This window comes from Sardina pilchardus, chromosome 16 (genome assembly GCF_963854185.1).
Source record: "Sardina pilchardus chromosome 16, fSarPil1.1, whole genome shotgun sequence".
NCBI lineage: Eukaryota > Metazoa > Chordata > Actinopteri > Clupeiformes > Clupeidae > Sardina > Sardina pilchardus.
The window spans coordinates 10658924-10682701 of record NC_085009.1 but is presented as its reverse complement, the minus strand read 5'-3'; the positions used below and the strand labels follow the sequence as shown (position 1 = coordinate 10682701).

At 39.7% G+C, this 23778-nt stretch overlaps 2 protein-coding genes across 2 annotated transcripts; both read right to left on the bottom strand.

Moving 5' to 3' along the window:
- Window positions 1-384: 384 nt before the first annotated feature.
- Window positions 385-8935, bottom strand: LOC134060525 (basement membrane-specific heparan sulfate proteoglycan core protein-like). Its single transcript, XM_062517255.1, has 12 exons — window positions 8881-8935; window positions 6550-6585; window positions 6024-6272; window positions 5647-5919; window positions 5276-5542; window positions 4798-5064; window positions 3821-4087; window positions 3417-3683; window positions 3102-3212; window positions 2950-2974; window positions 2809-2861; window positions 385-671 (listed from the first exon to the last, which is right to left on the bottom strand). The coding sequence occupies exons 1-12, from the start codon at window positions 8912-8914 to the stop codon at window positions 607-609; spliced, it is 1914 nt and encodes a 637-aa protein (XP_062373239.1). The 5' UTR covers window positions 8915-8935; the 3' UTR covers window positions 385-606.
- Window positions 8936-18435: 9500 nt separating this feature from the next.
- LOC134060557 (Fc receptor-like protein 3) lies at window positions 18436-23040 on the bottom strand. Its single transcript, XM_062517288.1, has 11 exons — window positions 22993-23040; window positions 22060-22095; window positions 21514-21768; window positions 20949-21200; window positions 20587-20853; window positions 20120-20386; window positions 19634-19906; window positions 19309-19422; window positions 19164-19188; window positions 19019-19071; window positions 18436-18741 (listed from the first exon to the last, which is right to left on the bottom strand). Exons 1-11 carry the CDS (start codon window positions 23024-23026, stop codon window positions 18677-18679), a joined length of 1641 nt encoding a protein of 546 aa, XP_062373272.1. The 5' UTR covers window positions 23027-23040; the 3' UTR covers window positions 18436-18676.
- Between the last annotated feature and the right edge of the window lie 738 nt (window positions 23041-23778).

Below are 23778 nucleotides of genomic sequence, written 5' to 3'. Positions count from 1 at the left end.
ATATGAGTAGCCTATCATGTGAGTTCCTGTTGATGATGACGTATAGCCTAGTGCACGATGGAAATAATTTGAAGGAATCTAGCAGCAGTCTTGTAAATAGTGACCACAGTCTTTGCAAAATCCTAATCTGAGACTGGCCTGTGACTAGTCTGTGACTAAAAACTCAATGAATTGTCTTTAGATGTGAGAGGGTCTGAGACTGTAGTCTTTCAAAAATCTTTTCCAAATCTTTGCAAAGTCTGGCAATGTAAGGTAGGCTTAACTTGAGTTAATGGAACTGGTTCAGCCTGAAGTGAAAGTACACGCTAGTTCAAGCCAGGCTATTTCTTCTGAGCGCCGCCTTGTATAGCAAAGTTCATGGAATACCCCCCAGGTTCATTATTCTTGTTTTTTATCTTTTATTTTTTATTTATTTGTGGACATCAGTGGGTTAATATTGAAATAAAGTACCCTTCTAATATGCATAACGTATGTTTAAAACTACACGTTACTGACACACAGTGTGTCAGAATGGCACAAATGTGTCAATATACTGTATGACATATCTAATGTGTTGAGTTGAAATTGATGCAAAATGTGTTGTCTCTGAGCACACACATCAGACTTCTAGAGTGTATCCTGCAGCTCAATCTCGTCATAGACCACATCACTGGTTCCAGCCACAGCACCACCTAGTGGAAGATACAGAGCACAAAATATAGCTCTGTCCATATTTTACAGTTTTTCTCAAATGCTAAAACACAAAAGCCAATCCTAATAAACCAAATGACCAGTTGTCTAAACACATTTACTAAATCTAGCCATATTTTTTCAATACCATAAACACATTTCACATGAAGACACAATTCACAACACACAATCCTCCGTTCTCATAAATCTAAGCACATTTTTCCTTGCTAAAACACATGTTGCAAAACATATTCTCAAATGAAAGCTCATGTGATGCAAAATGCTTGCCACAGTCAGCAATAACTGAACACAAACACACCTGGCGTCATTTATTACACGCAACGACTCAAATTTGAAGACACTTGTTGCTAATGCGCACATTGACTGTGGTGTGGGTGTGTGTGGTGTGAATGAAGAAAATACAAGAACTTCACACCCTGATCATGTTTTCAAGAGTACTGTTGTGTGCAATAGATTCTATTTTTTGCATTGAGGTGTGTTACAGTAGTGTACTTGCAGAATGTTCTGTACTCTTCATATGAAACTCACAACTCTAAATGAAGAGCTCTTTTCCAAAACGCTATAAATCCATTTTTGAAAACATTACTGTACTGTAACTAATCATGTTACTGTATTTACAGTAATTGTGTGTTTCAGGTACAGTAATATCAATAAAAATGCAGTTGTTTTGTTTTTATTGAGTAAAGATAAATTACTGTAACTAAACATAGCCCAATACAGTTTCACTGAGATTACTTGAAAAACAAAATGTAAAAAATATATTTATGAAAATTCATAAGTAAAATGGTGGATATAGCGTTTTGGAAAATAACTCTTCAAATGCCTAATCCTCTGCAGAGATCTAAGAAGATCCGTTACTCTAAAGTTTTTTAAAAATATGCATTGGCAGTTATGAAACAAAGAACCTTCTCACAAATTGAGCATTGTGTTTTCAATTGTTTTGCTGTAGTGTGTAATGATGTGTATAGTGTTTACATTTTTGAAAGCTTCGAGCTGCTCTTTTGGTGTGAAAGTTTGAGTTTTGAAGTGAGAAGGTGTGGTTGTGCTTATGTAGCTTTAGAAAAGGGTATTGTGTTTAGACATTGGGGAACATGGAGGAAACGTTTGTGAAATGTGTTTTAGCATTTGATAAAAACTGTAGTTCAGGAATGCATTACAGTTTTTCTCTCACTTTAGAGTAACGGATCTTCTTAGATCTCTGCAGAGGATTAGGCATTTGAAGAGTTCTTTTCCAAAATGCTATATCCACCATTTTACTAATGAATTTTCATAAATATATTTTTTAAATGTTGTTTTTCCAAGTAATCTCAGTGAAACTGTATTGGGTTATGTTTAGTTACAGTAATTTATCTTTACTCAATAAAAACAAAACAACTGCATTTTTATTGATATTACCTGAAACACATAATTACTGTAAATACAGTAACATGATTTGTTACAGAACAGTAATGTTTTCAAAAATCTATCTATTGCACACAACAGTACACTTGAAAACATGATCAGGGTGTGAAGTTCTTTTATTTTCTTCATTCACACCACACCCACACACACACCACAGTCACAGTGCGCATTAGCAACAAGTGTCTTCAATTTTGAGTCGTTGCGTGTAATAAATGACGCCAGGTGTCTTCATTGTGTTCAGTTATTGCTGACTATGACAAGCATTTTGCATCACATGAGCTTTCATTTGAGAATATGTTTTGCAACATGTGTTTTAGCAAGGAAAAATGTGCTTAGATTTATGAGAACGGAGGATTGTGTTTTGTGAATTGTGTCTTCATGTGAAATGTGTTTATGGTATTGGAAAATTGTGGCTAGATTTAGTAAATGTGTTTAGACAACTGGTCATTTGGTTTAGAGGATTGGCTTTTGTGTTTTAGCATTTGAGAAAAACTGTAAGTTATACAGTATATTTTCTAAAATAGCTACTGGCAGTGGTTACCGTGGGAGCCATGAGAAAATACTACCATCTTCAGTGTACAATGACATATACAAATTGTCCATGTATACTCAACTTTGATCTAACTCAGTTTCCTGATTCAGGAAGAGATTAATAGCTTAAAATGAATCAACAAAAAATAAAACTCAGGAAAACATTATATGAATGGAATGGCCTACCTAAAACTCTGTTCTGTGAGGTTGGACTGTGACTGTCGCTCTGCTGCAGACCACTAGAGAGAGAGAAGGAGATCCTCTCATCAAGAATGACAGACACGCACGCGTGATTAATCAACGATTCAGTGCGACATAATTACTTACGGGTTTGGCATCACTGACACTGAACCTGAATATACGACAGAGAACTTTAGAATAAACATTAAGTAACATAATTAAATTGAAATCTGCATATTTACAAGTCATGAGGAACACTGAAATTATGGCCATAAGCTGATGGAAACTTGTTTTCTTACCCTTTGCTTTCTGGGAGCAATACATCAGGACCATTAAAATGATCAGAGCAAAGGCAAGAAGCAGTCTAATCACCCCACCTACTGTTACCATGGACTTAGAGGACCCAGCATCTGAAATATTGAACTCAGTGATCACTCAGTGAAGCCACAAGGACATGACTGTTACTGATATTGAGCCGGTCCTCAGGAAAATTCCACTGAATTGAATGGGCCGTCCAACATTTGTTTGAAAATCATAAAGTACAGTGAATCCAATTATTTCAGACTAGAGCAATAAGTTTAGAAAAAAAGGTATATTCTAATGAAACTACTAACCTGTAACCTTTATCTCAGCTGCATCACTATATTGAATGTAGAAGACTCCTCTCCCAGCTCTGCACCAGTACTGTCCTTCATCAGAGATGTTAACAGAGCTGATGCTGTAAGAGTCTCCATCAGTCTGGTTCACAGGATCAGAGTTCTGTGTGTGTCTATACCAGTTGAACACCAAACCAGAGGAAACACCCAACTCACATCTCAGAGTCACTGAGTCTCCTGTGAGGAGCTGGTGGGCTGGACTTAATGTGAGTTTGGGCTTTGATGCTGAAGAGGAAGAGACTATCACTGTTATCTGCACCTCAACACAGTGAGAAACTCAAACACACATACGTACATGTGGATAAACAGATACTGGAACATACACACAGACATACTGTACACTCACTCACACAAATGATTACCTTTGACATCAAGAGTAATTCTCCTGCTTGGTTGTGATAATGTGGGTCTGTCAATCCTCTCCCCCTGACACCAGTACTGGCCCATATGAAACTCATCAGCTCCTCTGATGGTGAAGGTGTTTCCCTCAGACACTGGGGTTGTGCTGGACTCCTTATACCACTTATATGTCCAGCCACTGAGAGACTCTATCACACACGTCAGAGTGACCGTCTCTCCAGTGAACACAGGACTCTGGGGCTCTACAGTCAGTGTAGCCAAAGGTGGCGCTATAGATGCAGAAACAGAGGAGCAAAGGGGAATGAAAGTGAACTGGTCTGTTTAGATTAAGACCTTGGTAACAATCTTAGACATGCCTTAGGTGATATATTATTTAATTTATCATATCACTATACCATTCAGACATGATGCTTTTTTATTCTAAAAGCAGTCCAATCACCACACCTACCACCAACTTAGAGGACTCAGCATCTGACATATTGATCTCAGTGATCACTCAGTGAAGGCACAAGGACATGGCTGTTACTGACATTGAGATGGTCCTCAGAAAATTACACTTAATTGAATGGGCTGTCACACATTTCTCTGATTATCATAAAGTACAGTGAATCCAATTAATTCAGACTAGAGCAAGTTACGACTTTAACAGAGCTGATGCTGTAGGAGTCTCCATCAGTCTGGTTCACAGGATCAGAGATCTGTTTGTCTCTGTACCAGTAGAACACCAAACCAGAGGAAACACCCAACTCACATCTCAGAGTCACTGAGTCTCCTGTGAGGAGCTGGTGGTCTGGACTTAATGTGAGTTTGGGCTTTGATGCTGAAGAGGAAGAGACCATCACTGTTATCTGCACCTCAACACAGTGAAAAAAACCCACACACATTCATAACAGATACTGGAACATTGATGTACACACACACACACACACACACACACACACACACACACACACACACACACACACAAAAAAAAAAATACCTTTAACATCAAGAGTAATTCTCCTGCTTGGTTGTGATGTTGTGGGTCTGTATCCCCTCTCCCCCTGACACCAGTACTGGCCCTTATGAGACTCAGTAGCTCCTCTGATGGTGAAGGTGTTTCCCTCAGACACTGGGGTTGTACTGGAGTCCTTATACCACTTATATGTCCAGCCACTGAGAGACTCTATCACACACTTCATAGTAACCGTCTCTCCAGTGAACACAGGACTCTGGGGCTCTACAGTCAGTGTAGCCACAGGCAGCGCTATAGATGCAGAAACAGAGGAATAGATGAAGACAACAAGGAGCAAAGGGGAATGAAAGTGAACTGTTCTGTTTGGATTATGCATGACCTTGGTAACAATATTGTAGACATGCCCAGGTAATATGTTAATGTATATCACTATTCAGACATGATGCCTTTTTATACTATTTCCATATAAAAAGCAAAAACAATACTATTAAAAAAAAAGCACCTTCCACTGTGAGCTGAACAGTGTTGCTGTAAGGTGATGATTTCCTGCTTCTCTCTCTCACTCCATAGCACTTATACTTCCCCTGATCAGATACAGTAGCTCTGCTGATGGTGTAGATGTTGCTGTTTGGTTTAGAGGCTTTGGATGATGGGGGGTTATCCCATGCATATGTCCAGCCAGTTGAGGGCTGTATTACACATGTCAGAGTGACTGTTTCTCCAGTAAACGCAGGACTGGGATGTACAGTCAATGTAGGTACTGGAAAAGCTGTGTTTTGACAAACAAATGCATAACAAAAACATATATATATGTGAATGCACACTCTCAAAGAAAACTATATAATCATTACTATAAATGTATGCTGTTTTTACATCTTGCACTGATAGAGGCAGCAGTACTATGCTGGGAAGTCTTTGGTCTTTTTTCTCTTGTCCCTCTGCATGTGTACAGGTACTGGCCAGCTTCATCAGAGAGGGAAAAGGTGATGGCTTGACGTCCCTCAGTCTTAACGTAATATCCATCTTGGTACCAGGAATACCAGTACCAGTCACTGTACTTTACTACATCACACCTCAGAGTGACCTCATCTCCAGGGTAGTATGGACCCTCAGGAGACTCTACAGTTACTGTAGCTGTGGGCAGAGCTGTGCAGGGAAATACAGATTCATTTACTGGTTGACTTCTATTGTGTGAGTTAAGAAACATTGAATGTATAAAGGGTCAGATCAGAAACGGCAGCCTCTATTACCTGTGACACTGATAGAGACAGGAGCACTCCTCTGAGAATACAGATTCCTATCACTTCTATATCCTTGACATGTGTACTGGCCATGATCAGGGAGATGGATGATGAGGGTCTTCTGGTTGTTAATTTGATTATTGCCTTTATACCAGTAATAGTATGTGTGCTTTGCTATATCACACCTCAGGGTGACTTTGTCTCCAGCATAGTAGGGAGGTTGAGGAGACACTACAGCCACTGTAGCTATAGGGGGATCTGTGGAGGCAAAGGACACAACATTTCAAATTGTGGCATGACAAAAAGTGTCAGATGAAACACAAGTAGCTGAATGCACATTGTCATCAAAACTATAACCAATGTGTCCTTTCCTAAATGCACAAATCTCATAAAAGTATACATCCTCATTTTGGTGCACTTGTTGCCCTAATCTACTATATGATGGCACAGTCATTCTATTGTGTGTAATTCTCAACCAATTAGTCTAAACAAAGGTGAAATAATTGGGGGGCACTTAAGCTGATCTGAATCTCACCTGCAGCATGTCCAGAGTAGGAACACAAGATCAGCACTGGAACACAAAGATACAAAGATCCAAGTTTCTCAGAGTTCCTGCAGTTTTCATGATTATTCTGACACTCAACAATAATTTGTTATTTGAGATTGTTTATGACAAATGACGATCTGCTATCACACTCAAGAGTACACTTAGCCACAAGTGAAAGTAATTATACTGTAGGGTAAACATTCTTCATCATCAGGCCTGTCTCCACTCACCATGACCATCACCACAGCCACTTTCACTTAAGTGTTTAATCATCACATTGCCTTGTAGCAGCCGATTTAAGCAATAAGCCCCGAGTGGTCGTGCGTTATACTGTATAATCGAACAGCTAAGGGCGTTTATCGATGGCATCGAACACGATTCAGCCTGCATGTGTGTGCTTGTGGGTGCAGGTGCGTCCCTCAGGCAACATTGTATCGTAATGGAATCACAGGCCATACTTGATATAATTGAGGGGTTGGAGGGTGTTTCTTACTCATTGCAATGCTTTTTACGACTTGTACTTCAATAAATAGTCATTTAAAATAACATACATGATGATTTGAACATACTATGGTTTGATTTTAAATGCCTTGGCATCATTTTAGATTCTAATTTAGCTTTTAAAAAGCATGTCAAAAAGGTATCTAATACCATCAGATATAATCTGGCTAACTTTAGATACATAAGGCCATATTTAACAACCGAGGCAGCTAAACTTTTTATGCATGCCATGATCTTTTCTCACATATCATACTGTTTTACATGCTGGTAACTAGGGCAGCCACCAGGGGAGACTGTGTTGTTCAGTTTAGACATAGTACGTTTAGCCAAACAGTCTTCTCAGTATGGGCGTCAAATTATTGGAATTGCCTTCCAGATTGAGATAAGAGACAGTACCAGCTATTTATCATTTAAAACTAGACTAAAGAGATGGATTAAAAACAACCAAAACTGTGCTCATTAATAGCTGGCTTATCTCACTCCAAGCACTATGCAATTTTTTGTATCTCTTCTATCTTTCTTTTTTTGTCTCCTAATTTGCTCTCTATCTTTCTTGTATTCTTTGTATTAATGTATTGTGATGATGTGTTGACCTGCCAAGGGACTACAGATGAAAATGAGCTATTTTGCTAACTCTGGCACATTTACATTTTGAGTGTAAATGAAGAATGTCAATTGATGTGCATTGTCCCTTTTAAATCAACAAATAAATAAATAAATAAATAATAAGATTATGATAGGTTCCACATGGTACAATGTTGCCTGTGGGCAATGGGTGAAAATTATATGATACTTTTTTGCAAAAACTAGATAATATTATGGTGTAAAAACTACATAATTCTGCTTTCTATGTCTCTGGCTATATAAAAATATGTTCTAAACAAATATGCCTTATTCTTTTTTAAGAAAATATACAGTTTAACGTTTTCCATTATGGTACAATGTTGCCTAGGCAACGTTTTTATAAAAATAAAAATATATATATATATATCTTAAAAATCTTCACTAATTTTGTTAAAGTGACTATAAGCAGGAAAAACGTTACAAAAATCTTGCCCCCTCAGATCATAATGCGTGCCATAAAAAAACTGTTCTAAAGTCCTGCACGCCAAGCCCACACCGCAGACGCCGTGTCCAGTGGGCGCCAGACTTTATGCACGTGGGGAAGTGAAAGTAATTAAATATACTGCATGATAAACATTCTATTAGGCCTGTCTCCACTCACTATGGCCACCACCCACAGTCACTTTCACTAAAGTGTTTAATCATCCCATTGCCTTTAAACATGCATATTATTCATAACATCAGCACAGACATAATAGTTTAGTAGTTTGCAGCTTAACCACTTTTGCATTAATAACAAAATTCACAGACTATTCACAAGGCTCAAAATTGCATTACAATTCAGTGGTCATGTGAGAGGCTCCCTAGTCCCTACAGAAAAAATCTAAACTTTCGAAGTAGTACTGGAAGTACTGAAATATTACAATAAGGACTTGATGAATTTTTGAATGCAGTGCACCACTATAACTCATCTACAATTGCACATTGCAAACATCACATTCAGCCAGATCTGACTGTGATGCATGTTTGCAATGTGCAGCATCACGTTCAGCCAGATAGCTACCTGCAATCGAATGAGCAAAATTACAGGTTGTCAAGAAGATAGTAGGGACCGGAAGGCAATGCACCAAACTCTTCAGAAAACACAAATTACGTAGTTAGTATATCACAATATAAGTACTTATTCAAAGAAAAGTGCAGAGATGGGAAAATTCCACACACACACACACACACACACACACAGGCAAAACTCACCGAGCAGCAGCAGGCCCAGAGGACAGGGCTCCATGCTGTGTGCTGTCCAGTTTCTGATCGATGGTATGGTGTGATGAGAGAGGAAGAGACTCAAAAGAGACGCAAAATACAAACCACCCCCTTCCTCTCCGACAGAGAACAGGGGAGGGTGTTGGTAAAGAGGGCGAGAGAGAGAGAAAGTAGCAAAGAGGTTTTGAGTGTCAGGAAGCATGAGAGAGTGTGTGGTTGCCTATGGTGGTGAGGGTAAACAGAGAGAGAGAGAGTTAAATTGTTGTTAATTTATTGTTTTTCTGACAGATCGATTAGATGAGCAAAACATATTGGACCACCTTGTTGTCCTGACTGTCTGAAGGCCCATCTATTTCTTCTTAGCCAATCAGAGCAAGGAAAATACTGACAACAAAAGAACACAAAAAGTACCTGAGAGCTATTAGTGATGAATTCACAAGGGTCACAAGAGGTATCTTTCTTATGATTATTTCCAGATCTTTGGTATATTATGAAGGAAAGAAATAAGAAACATTTGTATTCTGGTGTGGTGCTGTGGATTTTCAGTGTAATGTCACGTGTCATAAGCTGTACAAGTCGGCTTCTGTGAATGAGGAAGCAGAAACAAGCGAACTTATAAGCCCTGCGGCGCTCAGCCAAAAAGCCACAAGGTTTTTAAAATAGCACTTGTGGGTATAAACTTCTACTTCACGGGTATCTTCTACTTCACAAGTGTCTTTGTGGCTCAGCTAACTTTCAAAAAGTCATCATAGAATCATCATCGAACACGATGGGCAACAGAACCGTGTGTGTGTGTGTGTGTGTGTGTGTGTGTGTGTGTGTGTGTGTGTGTGTTCGTGTGTGTGTGTGTGTGTGTGTGTGTGTGTGTGTGTTTGTTTATGTGTGTGTTATACATAACATAGTAGGTTTAGTCAGTTTAGTTTTTTTCGCATGCACAAATTTCCATCGAGGATTCCTGGGACACTGAAAGAACGGGGTGCACGAAACTTGTTGGGCATGTAGCCCGGCAAGGGTAGCAGGGTAGTCGCTTTGATCCATCTTTTTGTATGGGACCGGGGAACAAGGGACCTATATTTGTAAAAAGGGTCCTTTGTTCCCCACTTTGTATGGGACCGGGGAACAAGGGGAACAAGGCCCATACAAAGTGGAGAACATAGGTACACTGCCTTCCCAAGCTTTCAGGGTCTTTTTTTTTACATCAATGAAGTCTAATATCACATTTATGTCCTTAAGTTCCAGCTTCATTGTTACCATTTGTACTGCCTTGTTGCCATGCATTCAGTAATAACCAACTATACTCATGTGTGCCAATAAACCACTGCTGTACTTATAAATAAATCTGACTTGGAACCACATCCCTTACTGGAAGTAGTCTTCTATCTGTTCTTGTCTCTCTATGATTCTTATGAGAAGATTCGAAAGTGTTGGTAATCAGTGACACCCAGCTTGAATGTTTGTATAGTGTATTAGTGCACATCTGACGTGTACCTAGAAATTCAAAACTGGCATATTGCCATGTCCAAAAAGTGTGTGTGTGTGTGTGTGTGTGTGTGTGTGTGTGTGTGTGTGTGTGTGTGTGTGTGTTTGTGTGTGTGTGTTTGTGTGTGTCTGTGTGTGTCTGGCATATTGCCATGTCCAGTTTCTGATGATATTGAAAATGAATAAATCAACGTACTGTAGATAGCCGTTAGATGGATTCCATGGATGCCTCTACCTGTACTTTTATATGGCAAATTCGCTTAACATTTTACTTTCGAGTCCTTGTTGCCCATAGGCCATGGGCAAATTGAATATAAGGGTGAATCCGGGTAATGTGGGACACTAAAGCCTCAGCGTGTTTAATTGCTGTTCTCACAAAAAGTATTACTGCGCTCTTACTGTAAGTTGACCAGAGATGTCAGGACTGAAAAACCCTTAATAGCACAAACGATCATTTTTATGGCACAAACGTAGCACAAACGAATAGCAGTGTTTTTACAGTAAACATATTTTAATAACATGGGGGGCCAGCTTCACACAGGTTATTAGATGTTCATAGTGCTATATCAGTATAATGGATGTTGACAGTGCTATGTTATATGTTATGTTTTGTAAGATCGTTACAGTACAATTGCATAGTGTTTTCACCATGGTTGACTAACTCAAGCAAGCTCACTCCTCTCTAGGCTACTCTCAATTACACACACAGATAGGCTACCTTTCTCTCTCAGTCGCATAAACGCAATCAAGTTTAAGCAAACAATCATTGCACTTGTTTTTCTATGATTATGTGTTAAAAATGAACTTTCTGCCACATTTGTAAGGATACTGTGGAATTGGTGTCATATAGGCCTATAGCCCTTACAGGTTACAAAGTATTATTTGTTTCAGGCTACACAGATTTACCAAGGATCTTATAACTGCTTTCACTGTCATATAAAAATCTATCAGGATTCTATCAGATAAAACATGGTAAAATTGTGTATGATTTGTCTATTCCTTTTCCATATGGGATGAATGACCCATTTTGCAACCTTCCTGATGTAAACAATGTACTTCCTGTACTCATTGGCTCCTTAGAAGTAGAAAGTATCCTTGAGGGCCTTATGGCAGCCTTTGAATAAGAGTTGTCTATGACCGTCACCAGCACTATTTACCTTATGATGAGCTCAATTGGGCAAGAATACAGAACAGGGTCCGTGCTCCCTTTGAAAGCAAAGCATTGTGGGGAGAGTTTCTTTTGTGAAATTGTTCACCTCATAGCAAACGAGCAGACCCTTTTATTGATTTATTAATTTACTTTAAGTTGTGTATTTTGATGAGCATTTATATGCATATCATGTAATTAAAGTGACAAAAGAATACAAAATTGTTCTCTTAAAATAATTACTTGATTTTAAGCCACATAAAGGTAGGGTAGAAGATCCTGGAAAACAATTCCAGCAAAGCTGCATTTTGAAAATACACAGGTCAAAAGTCCCAACCCCTTTCTTCAGACTTCCCCCGAAGTCACGCCTCCAGAGTACAGGAACGTGCAATCAGAGCCCCTTTAGGGAGAGCCGGTCCACTTTCTATTACAGTTTTTTACGATTGTTTACACACTAAAATATTTTTTTTCACACAATTAGCCAAATTTTACTCCAAGGAGCAAAACACCTCCACAGATTTGCACAACATTACACACAATGTCTGCTTCACCCTTTTTGCAAAACATTACACACAGTGATTTGTAAAACTCTACACATATTTCCACACCTTAGACACAGATAAGGATTGTGAGGTTACTTCCTTGTCATTACAAAGCCCCGGATTGCCAATGACTACACTAATGAACGAATTGGATAATCACATCCACCAGGTGTGTACACTCTCAGAAATAAAGGTACAGTGAGGGTACAATCAAGTACTTAAAGGTACAAATTTCAGAACTGTACCATCCAAGTTACTAACATGTCTCTTGCTGAGTACAAATAAGTACCTTTCCAAAAAAAAAGGCACACAATGAATTATGAATGCTGACAAGTACATATAGGTACCCTTTGAAAAGGTACATTATCATACATAAAGTAAGAGTGAAGGTACAATCTAGTTCTTTAAGGTACAACATTCAGAAATGTACCATTAAAGGTCCTATTGTGTTCCCAAGGGGTACTAAGAAGTACCTTTTGGGTACACATCCTGTAGGGTACAAAATAAGTACTTTATTCTGATGAAAGGGTACACTTCCTGTGCGGTAGGCCTACTGAGAAGTACCTTTCGTGACAGGGTACATAGGCTGGGGTGCTATTAAGTGCCTTTTTGCAAGGGTACACAAAAAAGGCGCGTTGCAGGAGGAGAAGGGAGGCACAGAGCCTGCTCGTCTACACATCATCAACCGTCACTTTTCTATCATGAATCTGACTGCAAGCTGTGTGCTGTAGGCCTACTCTGCCATCATCGTATTCAAGGTAAGAATTACAGTACTTTTGTATGCCAATTGAAAACGGGAATTTATTAGAAATGTACTGTTTTCACAATGAAATATTAACCACAGTCGTTAGCCATCATAGAAATCATAATTAGTTAGCAAATAATAGCTATCAAATAGTGCTAGCGAGCTAACTTCGCTAACGTTAGCGATGTTAGCTGTTAATGTTAACTTTTCCAGTTACTAATTTCACCTTTATGTGGAATTTTTGGAGTTAATACCATATCTAGCAATAATTCAGTCTGAGATGTCGTTATGAATGTAGAGTGTGAGTTTTCACACATCAGGCGCAATAGCCTAGCCTAGCAGCTACCTACATTTAAAGTGGCTGTTACAATGCAGGCTAAAGTTAGCAGCTAGCAGACACAACGAAAGTTGTTTACAGACACAACGAAAGTTGTTGTTAACGTTAACAGACACACAACGAAAGTTAACCTTACCTTTCGACCTTCCATGGGGCATGGGTCGTTACTTAATCATAATACATGTATCGATAGTGTTGATGCATAATATGTAGTGTTGCTATAACTGGAAAAAGGACCAGTAAAACAAATGAAGTAGGTTAATATTAAGTTATTTCACCCCCTGATTTAGGAACAGTAGTGTTGTATGCTAATTGATAGATCTGTCTTATAGTGGATGTGAATGGGGGGCATTTGGGGAATTTCAATTAGCAGAAATATCAAGCAAAGTAAAGGGATTTTTAGTTTGTTTATGGAAGTGTTAGGCTTCATGTTCTTCATTTTATAGCCTTTATTTGTGCCATGTTTGATGACTTACACCTAGGCATATGTTTATTTAAGATGCATGTGAGTGCAGTAGTGCATCAGTGATTGTATTTTCATGTTCTGTGAGTTTTGCAATGTATAAATGTTCGCCTTCTTCTATTCCCTCTGTTTGCAGGTGGTGTGAGGACTGCTGCCCTCCTGATAGTTATTGTCCAATTAGCTTTGTTGCAGTACCACGCTTCATCCTAATAGGTATGTGTGTGTGTTTGTGTGTGTGTGTGTGTGTGTGTGTGTGTGTGTTAAGTTTCAGAAGTGACCATGGAAGCGTCTGTACGTCAATTTACTATTCCACAGTTCATAGGACCAATGTGATCACTCACCTGCAGCAGGCCACTGAATGAAAGCACAAATGTGTTTCTCAAAGCTTCCTCCAGCCCTCCACCGATGGGGTGGGATGTGTTAATATCCAGTCAATTTTACTATGGATAAATCAGGTCTGCTGCACTGGTCACTTAATTCAATAGTATAGGACAGGAATTTATGCTTTCATTCCGTGACTTGCTGCACGTGAGTGGTCATATTGCATTTATAAACTGAATCAGTTGATTGATGTATGGACGCTACCATTGTCACTACTGATACCTAACACGAAGCATGAAACTAGCTTTATTCATCCAAAGAGTGGTTTTGTTGAAGACTAATGGTATGTTATTACACTTTGATAAGCGCGTGCGTGGAAAAATCTGTAGACAATTCAGTGCATTCTGAGATGATAATCAGATTTTGATTGTGTGTGTGTGTGTGTGTGTATGTGTAAGCTACTGGATGCCTAACATGAATAAAGTATCTCTCTCTTCTCTTCTAGGAATGGACTTCAGAGCGGCACTCATCCTCCTGCCAATCATTTTTAAAGAGATTGTGAATCATCACATCATAATGGGAGAGGTATGCATCTCTAGCTTCTGCCTAGCTCTCTGGCTAGCTCTCTGGCTGCTGACTGGTGCTACTGGTCGCAGTCTACCCTAGTTAGTAGTTGATTTATTTAGTTATTTATTTATTGATTGATTGATTGATTGATTTATCTTTTTTTTTTTATGTCATGAGTCACTGAGTGGTAATGTAGGTAGGCCATAGGTATGATTATTTGTTTGTTTGTTTGGGGGCGGGGGGTCCATCAACTATCTCTCTCTTTTTTGACCAATCAAAACGTGCATCCCTGTCTGTTTTGTTGTATTCTTCAGGATGAACCCAACACACCGTATCCAGTTGTCCAGGTGACCCAAGAAGACTGGAAGTCTGCGTTTGAGGGACAAAGCCTCTGCTCACTTATTGTAGACCGGGTCAGGGTGTGTGAGGCCATGAAGGTAGAGGAAGCGATAATGTCATCATTCTATTCTTATTTTGTTTTCAACCTCGAGTATCAGCCGAAAAACAAGAACACTTTGACCTTCCTACACTTTTCATAGGGATTTAAAAGTGAAAAACTGCATTCAATAAAGTTGATTGAAAATGAAGATTGTGGTCTTTCTTTTCCTCATTCCTCTCTATTTAGCTAGGACATTTTTGCCACTTTATAGGTACAATGGCATCGTCGCTGTGGTGGTACCCCTAACGAGAACAAGTTGGTACCATCTAATGGGGTACCCCTTTGTACCAGTGGATTAAGGTACAAATATATTGCAAAGGTACAAAATTGTCTCTCACAAGGTACAGTGTACAAGGGTACAACTCTGTACCTATGGTAAGGGTACAATTGCTGTACCCTGGGGTACCACCCCAGCGACGAGCCATTTGTACCCTTGAAGGGACCTATATGTACCAAAAAGGCACAGACTGTAGGGGTACTTCTTTGTACCCATTAATATGGTACAAGGTTGTTCCCCTTGGGGGTACTGCCCCAGCGACGAGCATTTGTACCTTTTTTTTTACTTTCCTGTACCTTTATTTCTGAGAGTGTAAGCACACATGTGCAAAATTGAAAACGCAGCACTCAGGTGTGCTATACAGTCTTGTTGCTTTTGCAGTAGTTGCTCTTCAGAGTCAAAGTGTATGTACTTTATGCAGTAGTTTTTGTTTGTCTACAGATTTTATTTGTTCAATTGATTTCATTGTTGGTTGATCACTATAACTGATTATGGTTAGAAATACTGTAAGTATTGAAAGAAATACTTGAAATATTCAGTCTACAGCAGTCTTCAGTGTTGTACAGTGCAAGTGCAAGTTTATAGACCTATGTACACTTTCCCTATGTCGAACTAATCATGAAGAATGTTGTGGGTTTGTCACTATTTTTTGGACATCTAAATGATCCCATACATAACAATGTCTGGGCAAAAATCTAGCACATGCTATTTCCTAATTTTTCTTTTTACAAATGCGTTTTGCATTTATCACTGCAGTGTGAAACTGGCTGCAATAGTGTCTGATCATTGAGGACTGTGTTTGTTAAATGACAACTAATAGCATTTTTACAAATATGTGTATATGTTTTGACTGAAGTGTGTATGTTTTGACTGAAGTGTGTATGTTTTGACTGAAGTGTGTTTGTTTTGACTGAAGTGCTTCATTTTGCAAAGAATCTAGGAATTATGCAAAATGAGTGTGGCGTTTGGATACCTGTGCTTAAATTTTGTTAAAAAGAACTCGGTTTGAAAAATTGTGTGTAAGCAATTGGAAAAAACTGTAACTCCATTGTACCGGATTGTTCCTGCAATCTGTTGAAATTCCGCTAGGGGCGCTGCCGAGCAAGTGATAAATGAATTGTGGTCTATGGAGCTAAGCGGCTAAAACTCGTTTTTTTCACAGTTGACAACTTAATTTCTTAATGTACATTGTCGTAGTAGCTACCTGAGTATAGGTTTTCCACTGGAAATGAAATAAAAAGTCACTCATGTCCTTTCTGCTTTTCATAGGATGGGTTGCTTTCCGCGCAACATGCTAGCATTTAGCTCATGGATGCGCGCAACAATCGTGACCGATTACGACCGTCGTGAAGCTGAACCTTCTTTTAGGTCTATGGCCGTTAAGTGGTTCGCTTTTGTGTCACGTGACATGAAAACTTTGAAAGGGTTTTTAGGAATAACAACAAATATTGAAAATTGCATTGGTCAGCTAATTGTCAAGTCAAGTTATCCTGCATCGCATGCATTAATGCAATTTCAGGAGAAAAAATTATATAAAGACAAATGTGGTATTGGGGGGTTCAGCTCCATTGCTACCCATTCATTCATCACTTGCTCGCGATCGCCCTCTAGTTGCAGTACCATGCGGAAGTATTTAGCAAGTGGTCCTTCTCCCCTTATTAGACATTGGCCCTTTCCGAAACGGATCCCTACTCACTTCGACTCGGTTAGCGAGTGAACTTCCTTTTCAAGTCCACTCGTGGGTGCGGAGAACACTCGCATTTGAAGGGTTAGGGGGTTAAAACAGCGCTACATTTCGGATGCGCTTGAAGGGAGAAGGAAGTTGACGTCATATTCGTTTTCATAGAAATTATGAAGCCAATATATTAAATCGCCAATTAAGATGTTCTGGACACCCCTATGTATTAGGATATAGATCCCTCTTCTCTCCTTTCATTACTATGAGTGAGGAGTTGCATTTTATGCTTTATTTAACATCAAATTATAAAAGTGCTGTAAATGCGACCTGCACATGTGTTCAAATATTACAGCCTACTTCTGTACGATCTTGCACATTTTACTGAGTATCGAACTGAACATGAGTTGTTACAATGTAGCTTAAATCACGCTTTTGTCTGTAAATGCCGTCATACGGACCAAAAAACAACTGGCAGGGAGATTCACGAGCTGCACGAACACTTGAAAACGGTTGCACCTGCGTTTCAAGTCAGCATCGATGCTGACTTGCTCCTGGAGGCGTGGTAGCACTTCACTCGACTCAAAATTCGTTTCGGATGATACTTAATGTGGCGGACCCTCGCGTGAACGCGCAAACGAAGTGGAAGTGTCTAGTGTTAGGATTTAGGGGCTGGTTTCGGAAAGGGCCATTCTCTGGTGCAATGCTTGTTCACGAGCGGGAGGGAGGAGCAGATTGCAGTTTGATAGATGCATCAGAATCCAATCATCGTTAATAGTCCGTTCAGTATGATTGGATAGTGTTTTTCCTGGACTGTTCGTTCGAGGCCACTAAAAAATTTTGTGTCAAAACTTTTAATAGGGCTCGGGATCATGACGTAAAAAACTTTGCGGGCGCAGCCATATTGCCAGCTTCACTCCTAAGTTTACTATGGATTACTATGGATTTACTCCCGCCTATATTAATGTGTTCCTGTTACTTAGTTTTTGCCTTCTTGGTCGTGTGTTGCTGTGTAGTGGGGTGTAACAGCACCACCCATGATCGCAAGAGGAAAAGCATCGCTAATACTACATTTCTGCTTCTTGTCTTCTGCATCTGAATGAATGGATATTACGCTCGGTGCGCTACCAATATGGCGGTTATTCCTAGAATGCAAGGCTTGTTCCCGAGCCCTATTGGTTGCAATGGGGGTGTGAAGAGTATTCAGAGCAATATCTTAAAAAATGCTCCAAAGAGCATGCTCCAAACATCTCCTACCCCACCTTTAATATTGTCAAAGACTTCTCAAATAAACTGTATATTAACCTTAGATTCAAGATGGAGTAACCTTGATTTGTCTCTTTATGCCTCCAGATATGATTCAAAGATGTTTTATTCAAATGAACTGTATTTTTAAATAGACGTATATATAATTGCACTGTTGTATGTTGTACTGATGTACTGTATGTTGTATAATTGTACTGCATGTTGTACTGGTGTATGTATAATTGCACTGCTGTATGTTGTATGCAACAATGTATGTTGGTGTTGAAGGAGATCATAATAAACTAATGATCAGAATCAATCAGCTTTATTGGCCAGGTTCATTATTCTTAATTTATTTGTGGACACCAGTGGGTTAATATTGAAATAAAGTACCCCTCTAATATGCATAACGTATGTTTAAAACTACACGTTACTGACACACAGTGTGTCAGAATAACACAAATGTGTCAATATACTGTATGACATATCTAATGTGTTGAGTTGAAATTGATGCAAAATGTGTTGTCTCTGAGCACACACATCAGACTTCTTAGAGTGTATCCTTCAGCTCAATCTCGTCATAGACCACATCACTGGTTCCAGCCACAGCACCACCTAGTGGAAGATACAGAGCACAAAATATAGCTCTGTCCATATTTTAGTTCAGGAATACATTAAGTTATACAGTATATTTGCTACTGGCAGTGGTTACCGTGGGAGCCATGAGAAAATACTACCATCTTCAGTGTACAATGAAAACATTATACAAACTGTCCATGTATACTCAACTTTGATCTGACTCAGTTTCCTGATTCAGGAAGAGATTAATAGCTTAAAATGAATCAACAAAAAATAAAACTCAGGAAAACATTATATGAATGGAATATCCTACCTAAAACTCTGTTCTGTGAGGTTGGACTGTGACTGTCGCTCTGCTGCAGACCACTAGAGAGACAGAGATCCTCTCATCAAGAATGACAGACACACACATACACACGCGTGATTAATCAACGATTCAGTGCGACATAATTACTTACGGGTTTGGCGTCACTAACACTGAACCTGAATATAAGACAGAGAACTTTAGAATAAACATTAAGTAACATAATTAAATTGAAATCTGCATATTTACAAGTCATGAGGAAATTGTGCCCATAAGCTGATGGAAACTTGTTTTCTTACCCTTTGCTTTCTGGGAGCAATGCATCAGGACTACCATTAAAATCATCAGAGCAAAGGCAAGAAGCAGTCTAATCACCACACCTACTGTTACCATGGACTTAGAGGACCCAGCATCTGAAATATTGAACTCAGTGAACACTCAGTGAAGCCACAAGGACATGACTGTTACTGACATTGAGCCGGTCCTTAGGGAAATTCCACTGAATTGAACGGGCCATCCAACATTTGTTTGAAAATCATAAAGTACAGTGAATCCAATTATTTCAGACTAGAGCAAGTTTTTTTTTTTTTTTTTTTAAAAAGGTATTCTAATGAAACTACTAACCTGTAACTGTTATCTCAGCTGCATCACTATATTGAGTATAGAAGTCTGGGTCTCCTCTCCCAGCTCTGCACCAGTACTGTCCTCCATCAGAGATGTTAACAGAGCTGATGCTGTAGGAGTCTCCATCAGTCTGGTTCACAGGATCAGAGGTCTGTGTGTCTCTGTACCAGTAGAACACCAAACCAGAGGAAACACCCAACTCACATCTCAGAGTCACTGAGTCTCCTGTGAGGAGCTGGCGGTCTGGACTTAATGTGAGTTTGGGCTTTGATGCTGAAGAGGAAGAGACTGTCACTGTTATCTGCACCTCAACACAGTGGGAACTCCTACAGCATTCAGATGGATCATAGACATTTGTGCAAGCATGCGGGTGCACAGCACACACACACACACACACACACACACACACACACACACACACACACACACACACACACACACACACACACACACACACACACACACACACATGCACACAGTAATTACCTTTGACATCAAGAGTTGTTCTCCAGCTTGGTTGTGATGATGTGGGTCTGTGTCTCCTCTCCCCCTGACACCAGTACTGGCCCTTATGAGACTCAGCAGCTCCTCTGATGGTGAAGGTGTTTTCCTCAGACACTGGGGTTCTGCTGGACTCCTTATACCACTTATATGTCCAGCCACCGAGAGACTCTATCACACAGGTCAGAGTGACCGTCTCTCCAGTGAACACAGGACTCTGGGGCTCTACAGTCAGTGTAGCTGTGGGCAGGGCTTTGGGAATGAACACAACACTGATTAAGGGCAAAATCACACAATGAAAGGGCATGTTGATTTATGTTTTACTCCTACAGCATTCAGATGGATCATAGACATTTGTGCAAGCATGCGCATGCACGCACACACACACACACACACACACAACACACACACTCTCACACACATAAACAGACACACCTGCACACAGTAGTTACCTTTGACATCAAGAGTAATTCTCCTGCTTGGGTGTGATGCTGTGGGTCTGTGTCTCCTCTCCCCCTGACACCAGTACTGGCCCTTATGAGACTCAGCAGCTCCTCTGATGGTGAAGGTGTTTTCCTCAGACACTGGGGTTCTGCTGGACTCCTTATACCACTTATATGTCCAGCCACCGAGAGACTCTATCACACACTCCAGAGTGACCGTCTCTCCAGTGAACACAGGACTCTGGGGCTCTACAGTAAGTTTAGCTGTGGGCAGGGCTTTGAGAATGAACACAACACTGATTAAGGGCAAAATCACATAATGAAAGGGCATGTTGATTTATGTTTTACTCTGTTCATCAGCCTGTATTTACCTGTGACACTGATAGAGACAGGAGCACTCCTCTGAGAATACAGTTTCCTATCACTTCTATATCCTTCACATGTGTACTGGCCAGCATGATCAGGGAGAGGAATGGTGAGGGTCTTTTTGTTCTCCTTAAATAGATTGTCTTTATACCAGTAATAGTATGTGTGCTCTGCTATATCACACCTCAGAGTGACTTTGTCTCCAGGATAGAAGGGAGGTTGAGGAGACTCTACAGCCACTGTAGCTACAGGGAGATCTGAGGAGGTAAATGACAATTGCATTATGACAGAAAGAGTCAGATGAAGGAAAAGTTGTGTTGTGACTCACAAATGCTTAACAAAAACATATATTGCACACTTTCACTGAAAAACTATATCATCATTACTAAAAATGTATGCTATATTCACTGATAGAGGCAAGAGTACCATGCTGGGAAGTCTTTGGCCTAGTTGCTCTATGCCCTTCACATGTGATTAGCCCAAAAAGGTAACAGCCCAGACACATGTATACACACAAAAGATAAAAGCCTGAATTCTGTTCATCAGCACTTTTCATCAGGCTGTATTTACCTGTGACACTGATAGAGACCGGAGCACTCCTCTGAGTATACTGTTGCCAACCACTTCTCCGCCCTTTGCATGTGTACTGGCCAGCATAACCAGGGAGAGTTATAGTGAGAGTCTGTCTGTTGTGATTAAACTGATTATTGTCTTTGTACCAGACGTACTGAACCCAGTCTGTGTACCCTGACATATCACACCTTAGAGTGACCCTCTCTCCAGGATAGAGAGGAGGATGAGAAGACACAGTTACTATAGGGGGATCTGTGGAGGCAGATTAAATGACATTTCAAATTGTGACATGACAAAAAAAGTGTCATATGAGACACATGTAATTGAGTGCACATTGTCATCAAAACTATCACCAATATGTCCTTTCCTAAATGAAAGTGCAAAAGCGCAAATCTCATAAAAGTATCTATCGTGATTTTGCAGCACCTGTTGCCCTAATCTACTATATGATGGCACAGTCATTTTATTGTGTGTAATTCTCAACCAATTAGTCTAAACAAAGGCGAAATAATTGCGGGGCACATAAGCTGATCTGAATCTCACCTGCAGCATGTCCAGAGTAGGAACACAAGATCAGCACTGGAACACAAAGACATAAAACCCCAAGTTTCTCAGAGTTCCTCACAGAGTTTTCATTACTCTGACACTCAACAATGATTTGTTATTTGAGATTGTTTATGACAAATGATGGTTTATCTGCTATCACACTCAAAGAGTACACTTACACACATGGGCAAGTGAAAGTAGGGTAAACATTCTTCATCACTAGGCCTATGTTGCTGTGTCTTGCTTTATGTTGTTGTGTGTCATGTTGTGCTTTGCTTTATGTTGTTGTCTGTATGGTGGCACTGAGTTTCCCCTTTAGGGGATTATTAAAGTTATCCTTATCCTTATCCTTATCCTATCTCCACTCATATGACCACCACCACAGCCATTTTCACTAAAGTGTATCATCACGTTGCCTAAACATTCATATAGAAATGTTAATAAATAGTTGTAGTATAGACAGAGTTGTTTTCAATTCAGTGGTCATGTAGAGAGGCTCCTATACAGAAAAATCAAAACTTTGGAAGTGTACATACTGAAAGGACTTGATTCATTTTTTAACTCAGTGCATCACTAACTCATCTATAATTGCATAAATCAGTAGGTCTGCGTCACAGATCTGGCTGAATGTAATGCATGTTTGCAATGTGCAACATCACGTTCAGCCAGATAGCTACCTGCAATCAAATGAGCAAAATGACAAGTTGTCAAGATGGTGGACCGGAAGGCAAGTTATAGTAGCCTAACGACTTGAATGCACCAAACAGTTCTCTTCTGAAAACACAAATTATGTATACCACAATATACACAAATGCAAAGAAAAGCACAGATGGGGAAATTCCAAAAAAAAAACACACACACGCACACACACACACACACACACACACACACACACACACACACACACACACACACACAGGCAAAACTCACCAAGCAGCAGCAGGCCCAGAGGAGAGAGCTCCATGCTGTGTGCCGTCCAGTTTCTGATCGACTGAGATGGTGGAGTGTGATGAGAGAGGAAGAGACTCAAAAGAGACGCAAAAGACAAACCACCTCCTTCCTCTAGAGAACATAGGAGGGGAGGTGGTAAAGAAAGGGTGAGAGAGGTTTTGTGTGTCAGGAAGCATGAGAGAGTGTGTGGTTGTCTATTGGGGGTGAGGGTAAACAGAGAGAGAGAGTTAAATAAATTTATTTGTTCATCCATTCATTTAGTTTTTATTGTTTTCTTTTCTGACAGATCGATTGGTTAGATAGTATATGAGCAGCCAGCAAGACATATTGGACCACCTTGTTGTCCTGACTGTCTAAAGGCCCATCTGTTTCTTCTGCATTAGCTAATCAGAACAAGGAAAATACTGACAATAAAAGAACAAACAAAAAACAGCTGCAAATGTGAATAAGAAGTATCTGAGAGTTATTAGTGATGATTTCACAAGCGTCAAGAGGTATCTTTAATCTTAATGATTATTTTCAGATCTTTGGTATAATAAGAAGGAAAGAAAAAAGGAACATTTGTATTCTGGTGTGGTGCTGATAGTTTTTCAGTGTAATGTCATGTGTGATAAGCTGTAAGTCGGCTTCTGTAAATGAGGAAGCAGAAATAAGCGACCTTATGGATGCCGCATTTAGCCAAAAGACCACAACGTTTTTAAAATAGCTCTTGGTGACGTGTATAAACTTCTACTTCACGGGTATCTTCTACTTCACAAGTGTCTT

Excerpts from the sequence above, each read along its gene's own strand:
- LOC134060525 (XM_062517255.1), bottom strand. The coding sequence starts at position 8,914 with ATGGAGCCCTGTCCTCTGGGCCTGCTGCTGCTCG. Across the intron at positions 4,088-4,797 it reads AATTACTCTTGATGTTAAAG|CGCCACCTTTGGCTACACTG; the intron begins GTATTTTTTTTT and ends CTGCATCTATAG. Across the intron at positions 3,684-3,820 it reads AATTACTCTTGATGTCAAAG|CATCAAAGCCCAAACTCACA; the intron begins GTAATCATTTGT and ends CTTCCTCTTCAG.
- LOC134060557 (XM_062517288.1), bottom strand. The coding sequence starts at position 23,026 with ATGGAGCTCTCTCCTCTGGGCCTGCTGCTGCTTG. Across the intron at positions 21,769-22,059 it reads CTACTCTGGACATGCTGCAG|ATCCCCCTATAGTAACTGTG; the intron begins GTGAGATTCAGA and ends CTGCCTCCACAG. Across the intron at positions 19,072-19,163 it reads GTGTTAGTGACGCCAAACCC|TGGTCTGCAGCAGAGCGACA; the intron begins GTAAGTAATTAT and ends CTGTCTCTCTAG.